Raw genomic sequence first — 21055 nt, 5'->3', positions numbered from 1 at the left:
GAGGCCCGAGAAAGTGGCTACCAGGAGACTCCTTCTGGAACAGTTTAGTCTCTGGAGTTGCTAGAAGGAGAGCCAAGGTGCAGTTCACCATGGCCCCCTGGAAGCATTCTGCAGGGTTCAGAATCTATGTGGTACATGCCCCCAGCAACCTGCCTCTGCACTTCAGTGGTTCTAATCACCATCTGCTGAGTTATCTGTCCCCCTGTGGTCCTACCCCATACAGGCTATGAATTCCTCAGGGACAGGGACCTTTACTCAACTACTTTTATATTAGAAATGGGGTCTCTTGTAGCCCTGACTGACCTTAAACTCAGAGCATAGTCAAGCATGAGCTAGAATTCTTGGTCTTTCTGCCTCTGCCTATTAAGTGCTGGGGTTATAGGGATCTAATGCCATGCCGATTCTCTAAATACTTCTAATGCATACTTGGGAAGTTTGTGTGTGTGTGCATGTGTGTGTGCATGTATATGTTTCAGATATGCTTAAGGATTAGTCTAAATAGTGAGCTTACTCCCACTAACCAGTTTTATTTATACACACACACACACCAACACTATGGTTCTGGTGTCTTTGTCTTGAAAAGAGCTCATATTATGCTCTGAAGAGTAATATCAGTGGCCATCTCTGTAATCACAGCCCTCAGAAGCTAAGCATGAGATCCAATAGTTTGCACCTCAGCTATATAGCAAGCAAGACTTTCAAAATAAAAGTGGGGAGGGTTGGTCTTTCAACTCCCTTAAGTGTGATCTGGTTTGAAGTATCATCCAGCCCACTGGCTAGTTCCTCCAGTGGTCTCTTCGTCCAGTGACACTCCTCCAAAGATTTCTGCTACTTGCTGCTTGGGAAGAACCTGGAAAACAATCCCATAAAGTCACACTTCCCATACCGCATCAAGGCAGCCTGGAGCTCTAGAGGCATCGCAGCCCGTTCTGAGCTTTCAAAGAAAGCTCACCAGTTCCCAGCCATGAGTGGTCACTGTGCAGATGACTAGCCGTGAAGCTCAAGGCACCTAGGCTGGATCCTGAGTGCCTTCCAATGCACTGTATCTTCAGTTGGTGGGGATGTGAGGAGGCTGTGTTTTAAATAAAAGTGCCCTGTGAAAAGCTCAGCGAGGCGCAGGGGATGAGAAATGGTGCCTCGTGGTTTGGGAGTTTCCTTCAGTATCCAACAAATTTACACACCCTATTAGTAATTGTAAGCTCTTTCGTCATGAAATATCATATTCATTGCGATTTCTTGGAACACTTAACAAGTTTATCAGGATGTAAATAATGGTTAAGCTTTAATCTCTTCATAAATGAAACTGGTATCTTGGCCTAAGATTGTTTTTTTTTAAATAAACCCCTAAATGAGGCAACACAAACCCAGAAAGTTTGGGAACCGCGAGCTTAGGGCTTTTGTAATGTCTATGTATCTCCTGTAAGCTTTGGGTGAAGAGCTCCAGGGCTAATGCTGAGCTAAAGCATGGGTGTGGCCTGACAGTAATGTTACTCAGAACCTGTTCTTCTGGGGGGGGGGGGGAGCTTGTGCCTAGTGTGTGTGTGCAGGTACACATGCATGTGGAGGGCAGGGGACAACCTCTAGAGCCATTTCTCAGGAGCCATCCTCCCTGATTTTAGAGACAGGGTCTCTCTCTATCACTGGGACTTAGGACTTGCTGATTGGGCAAAGACACAAGGATCTGCCTGCCCAGCTCTGGGATTACAAGTGTGTGCCACCATACCTGGCTTTTGTATAGATGCTGACAATTGGACTCAGGTCCTCAGGCATGCACAGTAGGCAATATTGGACTGAACCATCTCCCCGGTCCCCAGAATCTGTTCATACTCCTGCTTTGCAAGTGTAGTTGCTGCAAGAGTCATTAAAACCTTCCTAGGAAGTCAGCAGGAAGCCTGACCCCCTTACCCCATATAGCTAGTTTCTTAGCATGCTGCTGTGGCTTTGAAATGAGCTGGATGCCTGCCTCTCTGGTACAGAAACAGGAAAACAAGTCTCCATTTGTATGCCATGATTATGCTTCTGGTATCTCAAACAAGGAGTAGCCTGTTTGCCAATGGCCTGCCAGCTCCCCCTTGCCAAAAAGTACGACCATAGAATGACTGCCCAGAACTGGGTATCGTTATTGGTCCTTTTAGCTGGTTGGCCAATAACCCAGGTCAGTAAACTACCTTATGGGTTTATCTTTATTTAAAAAAAAAAAGTGTGTGCCTTGGCCATAGCAGGAAGAAAGATTCCCTAAGCCTGGTCTTCCAGGGAGACATGATGGGAATTTACTGGACTAAAGTGAGCAGCTGGCCAACACTTGCTATAAAGTTTTTGAATGGTCTGAAACAATGCAGTGAGCTTCAAGTGTGCTCAAGCACCATGCTTCTGGGGAAGGTCTGAACCCCATTTCTGCATTCATCTCAAAGGGAAGATGGATTAGATGTGGAGGTATGCAGGTCTCAGTACCTGCACACCCCTGTACCCGGGAGTCTCCACTAATAGCCCCTTCACTGGCTCTTCAGCAAATGTTCCTTGTGCTGGGCCCTATGCTGGGTGGTATGTTATAGGGATGAGATAAGAAGAATGATGTCATCTGTTGAGTGCTTGTTATGAGCTAAGTGCTCTTCTGGTTCGTTGACATGTAGGGTCTTGCATAATGTACAACTACAGTGCTCAATAACAGCCCAGCAGCAAGCTACCTATATTCTGCCATATGAGGGAAGTGAGGCATTGATTAATTTTCCCAAGGTCATTCAAGAAAGCGATGAGACTGAGATTTCAGCCTGAATTTTCAAACTTTCTCTTGTGTTGCCTCCCTAGTGAGACCATGGAGAAAAAGGCAGTGAGTGAGAATTCATTTTCAACTGCAGCACAAGATACAACTGCTGCTAGGTCATTTGATTTAAAAAAAAAAAGTCACCAAAGGTCTAAGGTTTCAAAACCATACATTGGCTCTGGTGGAACTGAATGATGCCCGATGGCAAAGACCCATGGCTTGAAAGCAGGGAGAGCCCTTCCCCCTCTTTATAGTCACCTTTCCAGGACTAACCAGATTCACAAAAGAATTGCATGAATTCCTGCCTACAGAACTAGAAGGAACACCAAGGCAGTGGCCCATCTCCAGATTCTGACCTTTGATCCACAGGTCATATGAGAACTGGTCACATGAGAGAGAGCATCCCCCCCACCTCCTCAGGGATTCAGTCGCTCCCTCCTAGGCTCCACCTCTTTAAGCTCCCTTACCACATCCTAATAGAATATTCGGAGGCCAAGCTACCTACCCATGAGCTTTTGGAAGACACAATCAAACTATATGAGCTCTGCATTTTGACCTTAGATAAATGGTGGGCACAGGCCACTTCCAGTGGCTCCGATGCGGTCCTGAAGGTGACCTGGGAAGGATCCACCCCAGTTTGGCAAGGCTCCATCCCACAGCACAGAGCACATTCATTCTGTTGAAGCTATCAACAGCTGTGAGGTGGGAGCAAAGTGCGCCTTGTTTTCTGCACCCTCTCTTCTCTCCAGTTTCCAGAGCAATAGTGTCCACATACCTGCCTGCTACACAGCCTCTGTCCCAGCACACACTGGGAGATGGCACCTTTGTCTCCTTTCCTCAGCTCCAGCTGAGACAGGAGGGGCCCACTTTAGATGTCCCCGAGTCAGCATATTCAAAGGAGATTTCCAGTGAAGTACAGAGAAGTCTTATCAGCAGGTGACAGCTTCGGGTTGAGAGGAGGACGGAGACTTTTATCTTTTTCCAGATTTCCTTTTATATTGCAGCCCTTGTTAGACCATACGTGTGTGATTTTTTTTTCAACTACAAAAGTGTACTTTATGAAAGACAGATCAAAGTGGTTACAAAATTGCATTCCCTTGATCGCTTGAAAGCTGCTTTCCTGAAATGATGTTTTAAGGAAAAGACATAAGGATATGAGATTCTTTGCAATGAATTGTGTAACAGGAAAGCTCATGTTGAGCTGTGAAATAGCTCAGGCAGTAAAGGGCTTGCTTCGCAAGCATGAGGAGCCGAGTTCAACCCCCAGAAGTCACTTTGAGGAAGAAGGAGGAGGAGGAGGGGAAAGGGAGAGGGGGAGGGGAGGAGAAGAAGGAGGAGGAGGAGAGGAAGAAGAAGAAGAAGAAGAAGAAGAAGAAGAAGAAGAAGAAGAAGAAGAAGAAGAAGAAGAAGAAGAAGAAGAAGAAGAAGAAGAAGAAGAAGAAGAAGAAGAAATCGTCAAGTATGGTAGTGTCTGTGTGTGATCTCAGCGCTAGCATGATCTGGAGATGGGCAGATCCCTGGACCTCTAGCCAGCTCAGCCTACTTGGTGAACTCCAGGCCACTGAGAGACTCTGCCTCAAAATAACATGGTTGATGGCTTTTGAGGAAGGAAAACTGAAGCTGTCTACTGGCTTCCAAATGCAGAGAGAGAGAGAGAGAGAGACAGACAGACAGAGACAGAGACAGAGACAGAGACAGAGACAGAGACAGAGAGACAGAGAGAGAGAGAGCTCTAACCCCAATGTGATGATATTTACAAATGAGGCCTTTGAGAGGTTTAATTGATGTGGGTAGGACATGGGTAGGACTCTTCTGCTGAGTCTAGCATTCATCTAAGAAGAGACACCAGTGAGCCTGTTCCTACTCTCTTCATGTGAGGACCCGGCAAGACAGCAAGCCATCTGCAAGCCAAGAAGTGTGGCCACCACCAGACATGACATCCTTGATGTCAGACCTCCCAGCCCCTGGAGCCGTGAGAACAATCCTCTGCTGTTTTTGAATCTCAGCATGCAAGGTCTGTTATGGCATGGCGACTGGAATGGAAGAGAGAGCCTACAGTGAATGACAGCTGTCACTGGAGAACACGGCTGGGTTGCCCCCACAGCGCCCCCTGGAGGAAGCATAAGCGAATACCACTTTGCTTGTACTGCAGGAATGGCTGTGATTCCTTTCCCCTTAGAGAAAGAAACTGGATGATGTCCGACCCAAGTTGCTGTTTTTTGTTGCTTAACAACACACACTGCCAGACATTGCCATTTGCACTTTTAACCTCCTTCTGACTATAATTTTATTTCCTTGTCCATTTTGTCTTTTTCTCTCAGCCCTACCCGGCTTTAAATTTTTATCATGGAAATGTTCAAGTATACACAAAAGAGGAGAAAATTGTTAGTCTTCAGCTTTCACCAGTGTTTATTCATGGTCAGTTTTGCTACACACACACACACACACACACACACACACTTCCTCCCAAACACTAGATACTTTGTTTTTATTTTTAAAATCTGAGATCTGGTTCTCAGACAATTTCTCCTTCTAAAGTATGTGATTCCGTTTTGTTTTCCCCCCTTGGTGTATGCCCAGATAGCAGGCATGAGCACCCTGGAATCCATCCCCATGCTCCATCCCCATCAGAAGTCCCTACCAACCTCCCCCACCCCACCCCTGCCACCCCTTTGCCTCGGGTCCTGGCAGCCACCCCTCTTCTTTCTGTCTCTATGGCTCGCTGGATGGTTTCAAAGCAAATCCCAGATAGCATGCCATTTTATCCAGAAATAGCCCCAAATGTATTTTTAACACATAAAGGCTTCTTTTTTGCTGTAAAATAGCCGAATGCCATTATTACACCTAAAACTTAATAATCCTCGATCTAGCGTGCAATCAGTGTTCAATAGCTACCCTTTTTACTTGGATCTTTTGTTTTGTTGGTTTGTTGTTGCTGCTGTTGTTGTTGTTGTTGATGATGATGATGATGATGATGATGATGTTTCAGTAAGAGTCCTGGTATGTAACCCTAAATGACCTGGTACTCACTGTGTAGCCCAGTTTGGCCTCTAATTCTGCCTCAGCTTTGCAAGTGCTGCTCCACCATGTGAGTAGACCCTTATCCTGGCTGAAGTCACACGAAGCCTGACTTTGCACATCTAGTGTGACTATGGCAGCCCTTCTGACTCTGTTGTGACTGGGGCTTTCCCCTATGATATGTATTTATTGAGGTGGGGGTGGAACAAGTACTTTTCCTATAGGATTTCCTCCATTCTGAGTCCATCTGGTAGCAACCCATGGTGCTGTCACTATCTTCCCTGAGAGCTGGGAGGATAGATTCGAGATGCCATGCAAGCCAGGTCCTAAGATGAAGAGAGAATGAACACTCCTTGAATGGGTAAGGACATTATCCTGCATCACGCCTGGGGCAAAGCCGTGTCTGGGAGTTCCTTCTTCATGTGAAGCTGATGCATGAGTTCAGGTATTGTCTTCATGACCACTACCTTGGGAACTTCCTAGCAATTCTTCCCCAACAATCTGGGCATCTACTACTGTTGCCTGGATACACTGTTGCTATGGGATTTGCCCTCAACCCTCCATGTTATCAGAAAAGAACATTACTTCATCCTTTTCAGAATAATGATGTGTCTTAATTTCCTCCAAAAGGGGCAGCCACTTAATTTTACGTTATGGATTGTTAATAATTCGATGTATTTAAATCTGTTGAATTCATTATTCTTTCTGACACTCAAATGATCTGTCTTTGGTTCTAGGAGTCCTTTGTCCGGTAGATTCACGGTCTTGATGTGTGCTTCTTCTCTCTTCTTACTATGATGAGGTGTTCCTAGCTCAACACACATTTTCTACCTAAATCATGGAATCAGCCATCCCTCAAGAAGCCTGACTCTCCTTGAGATAAAAGCATTTTTAAGGACCATAATCAAAGTGCTAAGCATGTTCTTTGCTATTTTGATAGCCACTTCTTCTAGGTCTTTTGGGGGGCGGAGAGGGCATAGGAAAAAAACATCATAATCTACACTGGCATTTTGAATTCAAATTTTAGATAAGAGAGATTTAACTTACTTTGATTTTTTCAAATTGTATTTCTTTTTCATTTAGGGCTAGGGATATGACTGGGTGGTGTAACACTTGGCAAACATGGGACAGGAATTGAGAGAGGAAGGATGGGGAGAGGAAAGGAGGGAGGGATAGTAAGAGGAGGGGAAGGGAGGATCTTGGCTCTGAATAATGCTGACATTACTGCTATCTTGGGCCTTTTCAAACAGCCTTTCCATTATTCCCACGATGTGGTCACTGAATATCAACCTATATACATTTCTTTCTTTGTCATTTTAAAGAATTCATTACATACTTTCCACCAAGGATATGCAGTTACTTGTTGTATAATATGAATTACTCATATCTCCATCTAGCTTCTAATGAATGAGACTCAAACTGGGATTAATTTATCAGGCCCTGCACAATGACTGGGGGATTACTCCTAATCTAATTCTCTAATGCTAGACTGACTACTTCTACAATTGTGCTCCCCAAATACTCGCTGTTTGAATTTTTCCTGGGTCATTTCTGCTCCAGCACTCTGATGTCCTAGGAAGCAGCACTCTGGCATGTGCTACTGCAGGTCCATCATGACTAATGAGACCTCCTGTTCTCTCCCTCTCCCTCTCCCTCTCCCTCCCCCTCCCCCTCCCCCTCCCCCTCCCCCTCCCCCTCCCCCTCCCTCTCCCCATCCCTAGACCTATCCCTACCCCCACCCCTCCCCTCCCTTTCCCCCTTCCCTCCCCTCTCTCTCCCTCTCTCTCTCAGCTTTCCCCCTCTCTTCAGCTTTCTCCCTCTTCCTCATGGTTCCTACCTGGGACCCCTGGCCAGAAACTCAAACTCCGCCTCTCTCTATTCTTTTCCCCAGTAATTGGCTATAGCCATTTTTATTTAACCAGTGGTTTTAAATGAGAGAGTAAGGTTTACACAACAACGGCTGGTGTGCATGGGAGTTTGCTCATCTTGGGGCAAGCAGGTCTTGGAGCACAGAACCTGGTGTATGAGTACAGGAAACACCAGACCAACCCCCAACGGTTACTGCTGTGTTAAGTTGTGGTTGTCCAATATTTATGAGCCATGCTCCATGTGTCAACTACTGATTAGGCAGAAAGGCATGTGGCATTTTCTTCTTTAACATCCTCTGAACGAAAGCTGCCTGTAGATCCTTTTCGTGTCTTCAAATGTCTCCAACTCTGTGGCGTCCAGGTTCTCGCGGCATGCTCTGGGTGTGGCTCTAGGCCCCTCCCTCCATCAGAAACGCATCTGTCAGGCTCTGAGCACGTATGCCTTCAGCCTCTAGCCTGCATGGCTACCCTCACTTCACTCAGGTGTCTGTGCAAGCTTGTCCTCACTCATCCTCTGGGTGGGTTCTCTTCCCACTCGGCATCCCTTGCCCACCTCACCCCACTTTATCTTATTACACAGCATTTCCCTCGTTTTCTATTGCACCAGCAACGGTTGGGTGGCTTAAACACTGTGCGTCAGCTTTCTGATACTGTCAAAAAAATTACCAGATAATCAACTTTAAAAGAGCAAAAGTTCATTCTAGCTCCCAGCTGTGAATGTTTCAGTCCTCGACTGCTTGGGTTTGTGGTGGCAGAAATGTACTCACCTAGTGGTGGTTGGGAAACAAAGAGAAGGCAGGATCTGGGATCCCAGTATACTTCTCAAAGTCACACACACCACTGTGACCTAAAGTCTTCCCACTAGGCCACATCAGAAAGCCCCACCACCTCCCAGTACACCCTGGGAGGAAGAGCAAGCCTTTAACACGTGGCTCTTTAGTGGTGTTTCAGATCCAATCTATGGCAAACATGTATAACAGTTCATGGAGAATAGTAGGGAGCTAACTAATTGCTTAATGACTAAATGAACCTACCGAAGAATGTATCTCTGAGAACCCATGAGGCATTGGTTCTGTGTCACCAGACACCAAATCCACAGATGTTGTCGACTTGACAGATTCTGAGATCACAGGAAAATGGGTATCTAGGCATGCCTGGGTGGGGTAATTGATTAAGTTAATTGATGTGGGAAACCCCATCTTAACTGTGGGTTGGATTATTCCCTCTGCAGGAAATCCTGAACCGTAAAGAGAAAGCAAGCTGAACACTAAAAACCATACATTGCTGTCTTCTTTTTGGCTATGGATACGATATGAGCAGCTGTGTATCTTGAACTGTGAGCCAGAATAAATTCTTTCTCTTTTAAACTGCCTGTACCAGGATGTTTTATCAGTAGGAAAAAAGACTAAGACATTAATAAAGTATTTTTTTGCTGGCACATTTTGGGTTTAAAATGGTGGGCCGCATCATGGAGGCAGGACGCGGGAAGTTTGACTGAGAGCACCCCACACCGCTGCTGGACAGACATTGGGCTGTGAGAAGTCGCAGGACCCTGCTCCTCCGGGGTTGGGGAAGCACAGTCTGAGGTCCCCAGGGAACTGCCATGTCTCCAGGCCACACAGAGGCCAAGGACGGTAGGTTCTAGCTCTTGGACACCTCAGACGCCACTCGATGTCATGGAAGAGCTGAGAACAGAGTAGTGGCCATCAGGGCTGGCTCTGGCCCGGGCCCGAAGGAAAGGGGCAGGAGGAAAGAGCTCTGACTGGTTCTTGCAGGGACAAGAGTGTCCTTGGCTTGCTCAGGCAGGCAGCTTAGTTTGGTGGAGACCTTGGCTGAGAACGCAAAGAGGTCTCCTGCGGAGATTAGACTCGCAGCTCTTTAGAGGAAGACCTGCTCCAGTGTTCCCCACGGGTATCGGATGAGAAGAGGCAGTCCGTGGTTTTAAGGCGTTTATTGTCATGGTGGAGAGTTGTGATGTGTGAAACCGTACCCCACTTTCTCAGGGCAGGCCTGAGGTTAAACACCTTTTGCAGGGAGGAGTGTCTGGGAAAGAGACCTTAATTGGCTAAGCCCTTCAGGCCTTTAGGTACCTCATTAAAATGGAGATCTGTCTTAAGGCTACCTGGTCTGTAGTCACCTACAGTCCTCTACATGATCTGTAGTCATATTCTCTATCTGTGGAGGGGCTTGGGGCATTGCCCTGCGTGGCTGATGGTCACAGAATTATGGAGAGCTAGGGCTTTGTGTCAGGAGCCTGGTGTCTAGGAGCATGGCAGGCAAACGCCTTCTATCCCTTGCAGGAACATCTGGGTCTCCAGCGTTTAAACCTAGCTCAACCAGAAAACAGGCTGCCTTTCACGGTCCCACAGCACATAACACACACACACAAATTTATACACTCCTGCACATCTACTTATTCTTTTGTTTTGGAGGGGGGTTGTTGTTTTTTTGTTTTTTGTTTTTTGAGACAAGGTTTCTCTGTGTAGCCCTGAAGGAAAGATGGCTTAATTTTTTTTAAGAACATCTACTTATTCTTTAAAAAAAAAAATTAAGCCATCTTTCCTTCCCAGTCCTGCTCCTGGAATGGTGACTCTAAGACTAATTTTAGTATTTAGTATTTAGTATTATTTAGTATTTAGTATTATTTAGTATTTAGTATTAAATGCCTAGACCATACATAGGCTTTGGCTCATTCCCTGACTAGCTCGTACCTCATTTAGTCCAGTTAAAGTATTATATATCTACCACTCGGTTAGTTACCTCTCTTTAGTCCTGGCCTGCTTCTTTCTTCACATCTCCTTAGCAGCTCCTCCAGCTAGAATCTCCTTTATTGTATCCTGAGTTCAGCTACCTCTAATTTATGTCCACCCCCCCCCCGGGTCTGGTTCCCAAATCTCTCTCTTATACTCTCACTATTTCCCAGAATCCTCTCTCTTCCTGCCAGTGTCCCACCTATTTCCTGCTTCAGCTCATTGACCATCAGCTATTTTATTGGCTGGTGATGCTTACAAGAGATTCTCTCTACAACTTAGCATATCTAAGACCATGTAAATGCTTTGTAGAATGTGTGTTGCTGCTGTTATTGTTTAAAGAATAATGACAAAAAGTCTCCATATGTTTAGTACAAACATATTTTGGCCAAATATTTTCAATCTACAGTTGGGCAAAGCCAGGGGCACAACACCCCTAGCTAAGAGGGGATAGCAGTGTTTATAGACATGGGACATCAGGTCCTGGCCAGGAGTGTGGGGCTATAAGATGGATGGGACTAATTATTCTTATCCGTGAGGCTTGATACCTATTAGCTGCCTATTAACTGTCTACTAATGCAGCTCCACTTAATATTTGCCCTTCTACGATGCATGTGGAGATGCCCTAGATAATGCTTCCAGGTCATTGTCAAGCATGAAGTCCTGAAAGTCTACATCTCTCCTTGGACTTGGGTGACAGAATATTTTAGTCTCAGAGGACGTTTTTGCATTTTCCCAGCATCTGTGTCCCCACCCATCTTTCCAACCCATTGTGCCAATGGTCACTCATCTCTACATCACTCATGATCTTGATGGACCGTTCTCAGACAAAATTCCTGCTGTTAGTTAAGTTGCTTCTCCGAAGTTTGCCTTTCTTAATTCTTGCATGAGATAATAACTACTTTACAGGATGATTATAATTTTTAATTAAATTATGATAATTAATTATCCAAGGACTTGCCTAGCCTGATGTCTACCACATTCTAGGTGCTCAATAGAAGTTGACTTTCTTTAGTTGGCTAATTGTTGAGGACTTTTGGCTAACATAGAACCATAGGTAAACACTTTGTGTCCTAGAGTAAGTCCTTCAATGCAAACTGCTTCCTCCATGCTCATCCAAAGCCCATTTCAGCTCTGTGGTATGTAGGAGCATAGAAAGCTGAGGGCATTGCAGAGGTCCAAGAACACAGTAGCTGTTATTAAATAAGTATATGCATTTGATGGTCATTTATTGAATATGTATTGTTGTTACTGTCGCTTCTCATAATGGACTAAGGAGCAGGGATCTCAAGGCAGCTAGGGTCAGTCTATAAACCCTCTAGTCCCTCCCTACAGCCCCATTTCAGCCAGTTAAGTCCCATGTCCAGAAGGACCTACAGTCATCTTGAACAAGCACCACCAGCTGGACACCAAGGGTTCAAACCCATGAGCTTGTGGGAGGACACCTCATATTCAAACCACAATAATGGAGTAAATAGATGGTCAGATGGAAATTCCTGAGGCTTCGGTGGTATTACACTTGCTCATTCATTGGCCATTATTCATGTGACCTCATCATTAAAAAAAAAAAAAAAAGCAAATGGAGTCAAGTGGAAGAAAACCCATGAACGTTGGCAAATGAATTGAGTCAACAGCATATGGCAGTGGCGGCTTGGAACCCAGAATTGTTTTAAGTACCCCTGGGAATCACTGCGCTTCTAGGGTTTTTGGAATTAACTTGTTCTCTAGCCTCAGTATTACAATCTGCCTCCTTCAACTTCTTCTAAAGTAGATGAAGAGCAGATACAGGCAGATGGCAAGACAGTTCACAGGGACCTTTCTTTTATTCTTGGGCCAACATACAGTGAGAGGAGGTAGAGGCTCCCTGAAGAGACCCTGCCCCTCACTGGAGATGTCTGAGCACATGACAAGCAGTCCTTTGGGAGTGTAGATCTTTCTCCTGTCCCCGGGTTGGAACTCCTGGTCTTCACAGAAGAATTCCCATCAGAAATCCTGGCCCTTCTGCAGTTCCTGTTGTTCTCTTTGGCCACTTTCCCTCCTAGTGTCTCTTCAGCATACACACTCACATGCACACATGTGTGTACATGCATATACACATACACATCATATACCTATGTATCATATGCATATACATATCATCATAAAACATCATATATAATATGTACATATATGTGTACATTTGCATCATATATATCATATACATCATATACATAATATACTACATATGCATATACACAGATACACACAAGGGAAGTAAAGTAATTCTATGGGCAGTAAGGGAGAAGTAGGTGGAACCCTAAACATAAACTTCTCGTAGGGAGAAGTGGGCAGGAGAGACAGAGACATCATAGGAAACAGAGAGCAGGAGAATAAGAGGAGGGGAAAGGCAAGCTGAAGGTGAGGGGGCAAAAGAGGGTGGCAGAAAACACCTAGAGAAAGATGAGAAGCAAGCAACCAATTAAATAGGAAGATGAAACATATAGAAGAGGGAGAGAAAGAGATGTTAACAGGAGAGGGGAACAATGAGGTGGGGAAGGAAAAAGAGAGAAGGCAAAAGGAGGCAGGGAGTGGAGAAAAGAGCAGAGCTGCAGGCAAGATGGGGTGGGTGGTGAGGCTGTGCCTTCACAGTTGGAGTTCTCTGGCCCCACACTCAGGCTAGCACATGGGTCTCCTTGAATCACAGCTCGCTTGGGTCTTCCTGTTTTCATCCCATCTTGGTGAACCCATGGAGACTTTTCCAGGCAGTAAGTCAGACAGAATGCCAAGTTTCCCTGGCCAGAGCCCAGCTCTACATCCCGCAACTGTGCTTCTCATGGCCCTCAATACCCTACATCTCTGTCCTAAGGGCCATCTCAGAGTCCTCTTCAGCTCTGCCAGCCAGATACATGCCACTTGCCTCTTTTCCAGGATTCCTGGTTCCATTAGGGCTTTTGGCACTCTGACATGGTAACATCCAGTCTAGAAATTTGAAAAAAATATCATCTTATAAAAAGACATACTTTTTCAGGGGCTGGGGAGATGGTTCAGTGGGTAAGCCCTACTGGAGCTCAAATCCCCAGAGCTCACATAAATTGTGAGTGAGCATGGAAGCCTGCCTGTAATTCCACCAAGGAGCTGTCCCTTGAAGGCAGAGACAGGAGAGACCTGAGGAATATGGCCAGCAAGACTAGCTGTGTGGGTGAGCTCTGGCTTTGATTGAGAGAGTCTGCTTCAATGAATAAGGTGGAAGAATAACTGAAGATGTTTCATGACACCAACCTTGGGTCTCCACACACCTACACATACATTGTAGAAAAAAATGCACATCCACAAAGCACACTTGCTTTGCCATTCTCTGACTCATTTAGGTCTCCCTCTACCATGACCCTCTCCCAACCACAAGTTCTGGTCTCTATCCAGCTTCTTAGAGTCATTCCAGAAAACACCTTTTAACACCTATAATTAGCATGCCAGACAGGAATGTTATGACTTAAAACATAATCTATTGTCCATATCCATTCCCAAGAAGCTCAGTATCTAAAGGGAGACAGGCACAGTATATCCAGAGAAGAGCCAGGATTTTATGGAGCCCCAGGGTTATACAATCTGGGGAGCCCTCTATAAAGAGAACAATATCCTGTTGCTAGGGACATTTGGCTCTTTTGAAAGAATCCATGGAAGAGTTATCCATGAGGGCTTATCTAGATTAGGTGAGCTGAAGTGCAAAGACCCATCCTAACTGCCAGGGTGAATATAAAGGAGGACTGGGTGAACAACTCATAACTATGCCTGGTGACTGTGGATAGGATGTGACTGGACACTCCATGCTCCCACCAACATGGCTTTACTGCCATGATGGGCTATTTCCTCAAACGGTTCACCAAAATAAACCTACCCTTCCAACTTCAAGTTGCTTTTGCCAGGTTTCTTGTCCTTCTAACAAGCCATATAAGTAAAACAGAGGCCAATGTGACTCCGATGTGATCCAAGAGAGTGAGACATGAAGACCGTGGCTTGGGAAAGAAGCATAAAGTGAAAGCTAGTAGAAACGGAGAGTGGTGAGAGCCCAAAGTGCCCATAGCAGACGGCAGAGCTCTGTTGACTTGTCCCATCATGATAATCACAATAACTGAGACTAAAAATAAATGGCAGAGAGACAGTCCAGCTTATCTCACAGAGAACAAAACAATAGATCTCAAACAAGTTAAAGTTCATTGCTCTTTCCTGTAAGAATCTAAAGGTACAAAATGCTGAGTGGGGTTTATAACACCGGGGGCCTCCATTCAGCCATCTTCAAAATATGACTCCTATCTCATGGCCCAAGATGACTACTCCAGCTACCATATCCTAATCACAGCCATAAGAAAGAAGGAAAGGGGAAATGGAGGTCTTTTAACCTCCAGGGTCCACCAACAGGCAGCTCACATCACATCTACTTCGTTCTCATTGGCTAGAACTTGAAGAGTTCACCACATCCACTTGGACACTAGAACAAAAGAATCTGTATCTTGGAGACCAGGTCCTTGGATTAAACTGTAGGGTCCCTGTTGCTAAAAGGAGGGGGAACATCCAGCAGTCAGAGCCTCAGGAGACCCAAGACAAAGGAGCAAGGCACACTTCTCCCTCTGCTACAGCTGGAAGGAGAGAGGGATCCTTCAAGCTGGAAAATGAACAGAACATAGGGACCTTTCCTGGTCGATCTTGTTTGCTCTGCACCATGTGCCTGAGCATCATTGCTACAAGGCTGGACTCTCAAGGGTGAAGAGAAGGCTTGCTTACCTACAACTCTCACGGTGAAGAGAAAGCCTGCACTTGCAAAGACCCTGAACTGCTTAGCAACAGAGATGGGCCTTTGGGTCAGGGTTTTATTATAGGCACTGTGCTCTGATGCACTGACTTTCAATAGAGACAACTCAGTTACCACATCTGTAGAAAGACCATAATGTGTATCTTGCATGCCATGACCCTGAGGGTGCCCTTTGTATGCTATGAAGTTGGTGCGCATGTGCATAGACCACACTATGGAAGGGATGGTGTTATCAGAGCTAAGATGCAGTGGGCAGAGGACTTGGGAAAGAAGGTACCCTGGGGTTCAGCCCTACTCTTTTTCCCAATTCCAGCCACACTGTCCCTGCACTCAGCCCCTTGGGGCTTCTCCCTGCCTTTGGTCCAGGGTCAGATGTTCCACTGTCAACATGAGGAAAGAATGGAAGAGTGTCACTCTAAATAAGTAGGGTCTCCATGACCAACTAGAAGGGGCACTCCACTTTGTTGTCCATGGACTCTAAGATCCAGCTTCTACTTGAGCTCACTGCCATAGAGACTTGATTTTGCACTTGGTCTTGGGAGCTTTCTTAAGACCTCTTTTTTACCCCCAAAACATTACCCCAGGGTCCTGGCCTCAACCCAATAAACAGGGCAAGTTTCTCCCTCAAGCTTCTGAACTATAAAGCCAGCAAGTGTACATCCAAATACACACTACTGTATACACACAGCAGCACCAGGTATAAACACAAGATATATACAGCAAATCCCACATGAACATTCAAAATCATACCATATGCATAGCATCCACTAAATACATGCAAACATGGTACACACACACCACTTTTTTCTAACTAGTTTCTCCGTTGTCTATCACACTCTCCCATTCATCCTCTTATACAATTGAATGATTGTCCTGAAGATACAAATTAAAGCCCTTGCTCACTTAAACTCCAGTCACTCTTCCTGTGGCTTCCAAGATCTGAGCACATGATGAGAGCCAGCAGAACCTTTCACAAACTGCCCCCTAGGATGCCCCCCAGCCATTGTCCCCACTTTCCTACCCCCAACAACCACGTGACCAGCCACCTTGCCCGAGAAACTCTGATGTTCCTCATGGTTTGCCCCTCAACCCCCTCCCCCATGCCACCAATCACACACCCAGAATGTATATTCACAGGCTGGGCATGGTGGCGCACACCTTCAATCCAGAACACAGGAGGTAAAGGCAGGGGGATCTCTGAATTCAAGGCCAACCTGATCAACATAGGAAGCTCCAGGACTACATGAGGGGGGTGGGGGGAGGGAAGGAGGGAGGTAGAGGAGGAGATGGGGAAAGGGGAAGATAAGGAGAGGGAGACAGGAAGAGAGGGAGACCCTGTCTAAAACAGAAGTATTTATTATTCTAAACCCCTTTGTAGCTCACCTGTTCCCTAAAGAGCCCCTGCGTTCCCTGCTGAAACGAGTCCCTTCCTCTTGTGTTCCTTGGAGTAGGCAGTGGGATGATTCACGTCCTGTAAGACAGATTCGAGTGCCCCGTTCTGGTCTGGGCAGGTGTACGATAGAGACCAAATGGACAGCCGCACTCACCCCTCCACTCATGCCCTCCTTACCCCACAGATCAAAGTAGAAAACCAACACGACTACCAGGACATCACCAGCGTGGTGGCCATGGCCAAAACCTATGCTACCACGGAGGCCTTTATTGACTCCAAGTATGACATCCGCATACAGAAGATTGGATCCAACTACAAGGCATACATGTAAGTCTGCGGGCGGGGCTGGAAAGTGGGAGGAGTCGGTGGGAGGGGCTGGGATATGGGAGGAGTCCGTGGGCAGGGTCTAGAAGGTGGGAGGAGTCCTTTCTTCTATCAGGATTCTTTGTGCGTCCTCACTGCGGGTTCTGTTGCAGCTTAGCTCAGGGTAGATCTCTCTAGAAAGCGTGTGTGTGTGTGTGTGTGTGTGTGTGTGTGTGTGTGTGTGTGTGTGTGTGTGTGTGTGTATGGGTGTGTGTGGAGAGAGAGAGAGAGAAGTCTAAATCATTTGATTTGAGTATCTTGCTGAAGGGTCAGGATTTTCTATGTGTCGGAGAAAGTTGTATGGTCTAGTGTGTATATTGAACAGCAATCTATTATTCTCTGGAACCAACAAGATCACTCAGAAGACACATTAAATTCTCTGGTTGCAAACAATAGAAACTACCTCTGAATATTATGTTTTGCTTTTTAAAAAAAAAGAAAAAAGTTATAAAATCATAGGTGATCAGAAACTCTAAAAACAAACAGAAATCCCATGACATTCCTGATTGAAGCATTGAGATTCAGGGCAGTCCTAGGGATGTACAGAGCCAGAAGTGACAGCTGATGATCATGGCACCAATAGGTGAAGGACCCACCCGAGTCTTCTGCAGCACGCATCTCAGAGTGTGATCTGTCCCTTGCTTTGCTTAGAGAGAGGCAGGAAATCCCTATGGTGAGTCCCAGCAGGAAGGCAGGTAATTTGAGCAAGAAGGAAGTGCAACCTCTAAATAAAGAACATGAATGTCTTGTGACAAAGGCAGTCCCCTGTCTCGGCTTCAGTGCGAATCAACAAAGGATAAGCTAACCTGGGCCTAAGGCCATCCGTTTCAGCATGACTCTGGAGCAGGTGGAAAGGCTCCCCCTTGCAGAGGTCTTGCCTCCTACTGGGCCTCTGCGTCCCTCATTTGGAATGTTGTTGCTGGTTCCACTTCAAATGGTGAGACCCAGCAGGCAAGTGTGGCCTTCTTCTTGTCACCCTTGTGCAGCACTGACTATGTCCATAGCTCCATATCAGGAAATGGCAGTCTGTCAGTCCATGTGATTCTATGCAGCACAGCTTTTGCCTGAGAATCCTGTGGGCAAGCGAAGCTGTCACCTGCTTCTGTAAAGATGCCAAGTCAATCAAAGCTGTGCCTATTTGTGCTGTGCATTTTTGTGAATGCATCCTCTGCCAAAGCTTTTTACCCAGATTGCCTAGGCCATCAGAAAAACATTGTGTAAAGGGCCAGATGGAGAGTGGGGAGATAGCTCACTTGGGAAAGTGCAAGCATGAGGACCAGAGTGTGATTCCCAGCACCCACCTAAAAAGATATGATGGAGCACACTTGTAATCCTAGATCTGGTGAGGATCCTGGGGCCTCAATGACCAGCCAAGTTAACATAATTAATTAACAAGCCCTGAGTTACAGTGAAAGAGTCTGTCTTCTACAACACCCAAGCTAGCTTCCATACTCACTCACATATGTGTGTATGCTCGTGAGTGTGTATGTGTGTGTGTGTGTGTGTGTGTGTGTGTGCACGTGTGTGTGATTTTAAATAGGTCTGGGATATTTCAATGAATAAAGCACTTGATTTTCAAGTACAAGAACCTGAGTTCAATCCCCAGATCCTACATAAAAATACCAGCTACGAAGGTGAGTGTGGTCATTTAGACCTTTAATTCCAGTAGTTGGAAGGCAGGCAGATCTCTGGGAGTTGGAGACCAGCCTGGACTACACAGTCAGATCCATAGCCAGAGTTACATAGTGAAGCCCTGTCTCACAAAGCAAAACAAAACAAAAATAACACATGTAGTCATATGCTCTTGAGCACTAGATAAACAAAGACAGGAGGCTCCCTGGGGCTCCCTGACCAGCCAAGCTATCCTAACTGGTTACCTCTCAGCCAATGAATGACCTTGATGCAAAGAAGACAGACGGCATTCTAAGGATGATACCCCAGGTTTTCCTCCAGACTCAACAGGTACACATGTATGCACACACACATACACCAAGATAGATAGATAGATAGATAGATAGATAGATAGATAGATAGATAGATAGATAGATAGATAGAATAGTGGGCTAGGGGTGACTTTTAAGCTTTGAGATCCATGCACTTGGTTGCAACTGTACAATTGCCTGGGACACTGGAAGTTGACAGAGAAGGAGGTAGTCCCAGAAAAGACATAAAAGCCAGTTTTCAAGGGATAGTTCTGCCCCTTCATGTTAGTCGACCACCCTTGTTTCCCCCCAGGGCAGACCAGAGCAGTTACTGCTTTCAGTTGTCCTCTCCCTACCTCGGAGATCAGATCTCCCACTCCTGCCTCCGCTGGGCTCATTCTTGTGGCACCGTGGTATCATTCCCCTCCTTCTCCCCTCATGGCTAGAATTTGCATTTGACATTGGTGTTACCTTGCCCCAGTTTCTTTTCTGAGGATTACCTCATTGCTGCATTCTTCAGGCTGAGCCCTTCTGGCCTGACAGCTCCAATTTGTCACTGCCTACAGAGAGTCCTGGACCCTCGGTTGGTCCACATCCAAGGGATGGGACTAATGTCAGACTTCAGCTGAGACTGTCCTCCCTGCCCATAGCCATTCAACCTCCTCTGGCCCACATTCTGTTCTACACTCAGGCTCTTTCTGATTGCTGCCACTGAGATGTGACGGCTTATAGATTCTCTTAGCTTACATACCAGGACATACATATGCATATTTGCCCACTCACATGTGTACATCCATAATTATTTCTCCATATATCTGCCTGCATGTATATGACTCTAAATGGAGCCATACTGCTGTCTGGACTTTTATCCTGTACCATGTAGCTCACTTTTGCCCTCCCTGATTGCTTATCTATACATCTATGCCAGCCAAGGAAGAGCTGGCTTCCACCATCCATCACTCAATGGGCTCTTTACTTGACCCTCATCCATGTGAACAGTTTCAGCCTCTGCCTGGTGGTCCAGTGGGAAACAACACTGCCAACCACAGCACGTGCTTATAGAAAGTATCATTTACCTCCAGTCTTTCTGTCTTCACTTTTTTTCCAAAGTTGCTCAGGCTAGAAGCTTCTCGTCCACCTCTAAGGTTGTACATTTGGTCTTAGAAACCCTCCCACCCCAAACTCATATTGAAAGTCCACCCCCTCTTAAGTGGTAATCTTAGGAATTGGTTCAGAGAGGGGAATATGCCATCAGGGTAGAACCTTCCAGAAAGCATTCAATGCTTGTTCTAGCTCCACTGTGTTATTGACTGTTCAACACTCTGAACAGAAGCAACTCAAGGGAAGAAAACACTGTATTTCAGTTTCCATTCCATCACTGAGGAAAGTCAGTGCAGAAACTCAAGTAGGAGCTTGAAGCAGAGACCATGAAAAAAATTTTATTTGCTGGCTGACTAATAGACCCATGCTTTTAGCTTTCTCATACAGCCCAGGAACACCTCTCTAGGGAATAGCGCTACCCACCATGGGCTGGGCCCTCCTGCCTCAATTAGCAATAAGACAGTCCCACAGAAATGCTCACAGGCTAATCTGACCTAGTAAGTCTCTCAACTGAGATGCCTTTTTCCAATGATCCTAGGCTGTATCAAGTTAAGGCAGCATTTTTAGAAAAAGAACTCAGAAGGACCCCTTACTTCATCGACTACATGAAGACACAGTAAAAAGACACCGTCTAAGAACCAGAAAATGTGTCCTCACCAAACCTGAATCTTTAAGCATCTTGTGCTTAGTCTTTCCAGCCTCCAGAACTACAAGAAATGAGTTGTTGTTTACAAACCACACAGTTCATGATTCTCTTACACCAGCCCAGATAAATAAAGTCGATTATAGTCCAGGTAGCTGCTCTGACCACTATCTGCATACTACCCTACATCCCACTGGCTGCATCTCATTCAAGTAAAAAACAAGAGTCCTTCCATCCATGTATAATGGACTCCATGACCTCTGTATGATGAGTTTGTGGGGTACAGTTTGAGGGCATCTACCATCAAGAGAGGATAACACTGGTGCCATCTCCTTCGGCTCTGTGGGGCTGATACAAGCTGATGCTTGGAAGCCCTTGGACACATGTCTCAGATGCTAATGCAGACCTCAGGTACCAGCTCTCCCAGCCATCATCCTCTTGGAAGGAAAG

At 45.8% G+C, this 21055-nt stretch overlaps 1 protein-coding gene and 1 long non-coding RNA gene across 3 annotated transcripts in view; one reads left to right on the top strand and one right to left on the bottom strand.

Moving 5' to 3' along the window:
• Syn3 (synapsin III) overlaps positions 1 to 21055 on the top strand; it is a 438182-nt gene that overhangs the window by 396663 nt on the left and 20464 nt on the right. For both annotated transcript variants that reach the window (XM_021173742.3, XM_029482726.2), the window contains exon 8: positions 16761 to 16903. In XM_021173742.3, coding sequence (XP_021029401.1) covers positions 16761 to 16903 — 143 coding nt within the window. The remainder of the gene's footprint in view (positions 1 to 16760; positions 16904 to 21055) is intronic.
• LOC115032154 (uncharacterized) lies at positions 12790 to 19279 on the bottom strand. Its single transcript, XR_003837805.1, has 3 exons — positions 19218 to 19279; positions 16567 to 16654; positions 12790 to 13355 (listed from the first exon to the last, which is right to left on the bottom strand). It is a non-coding gene; the product is annotated as an uncharacterized LOC115032154 (long non-coding RNA).

The sequence above is a fragment of the Mus caroli genome, unplaced genomic scaffold (genome assembly GCF_978045245.1).
Source record: "Mus caroli unplaced genomic scaffold, Mus_caroli_1 scaffold_9, whole genome shotgun sequence".
In the NCBI taxonomy this organism is placed as follows: domain Eukaryota; kingdom Metazoa; phylum Chordata; class Mammalia; order Rodentia; family Muridae; genus Mus; species Mus caroli.
Note: the sequence above shows the minus strand (reverse complement) of the source record. Positions and strands in the feature narration are given on the sequence as shown.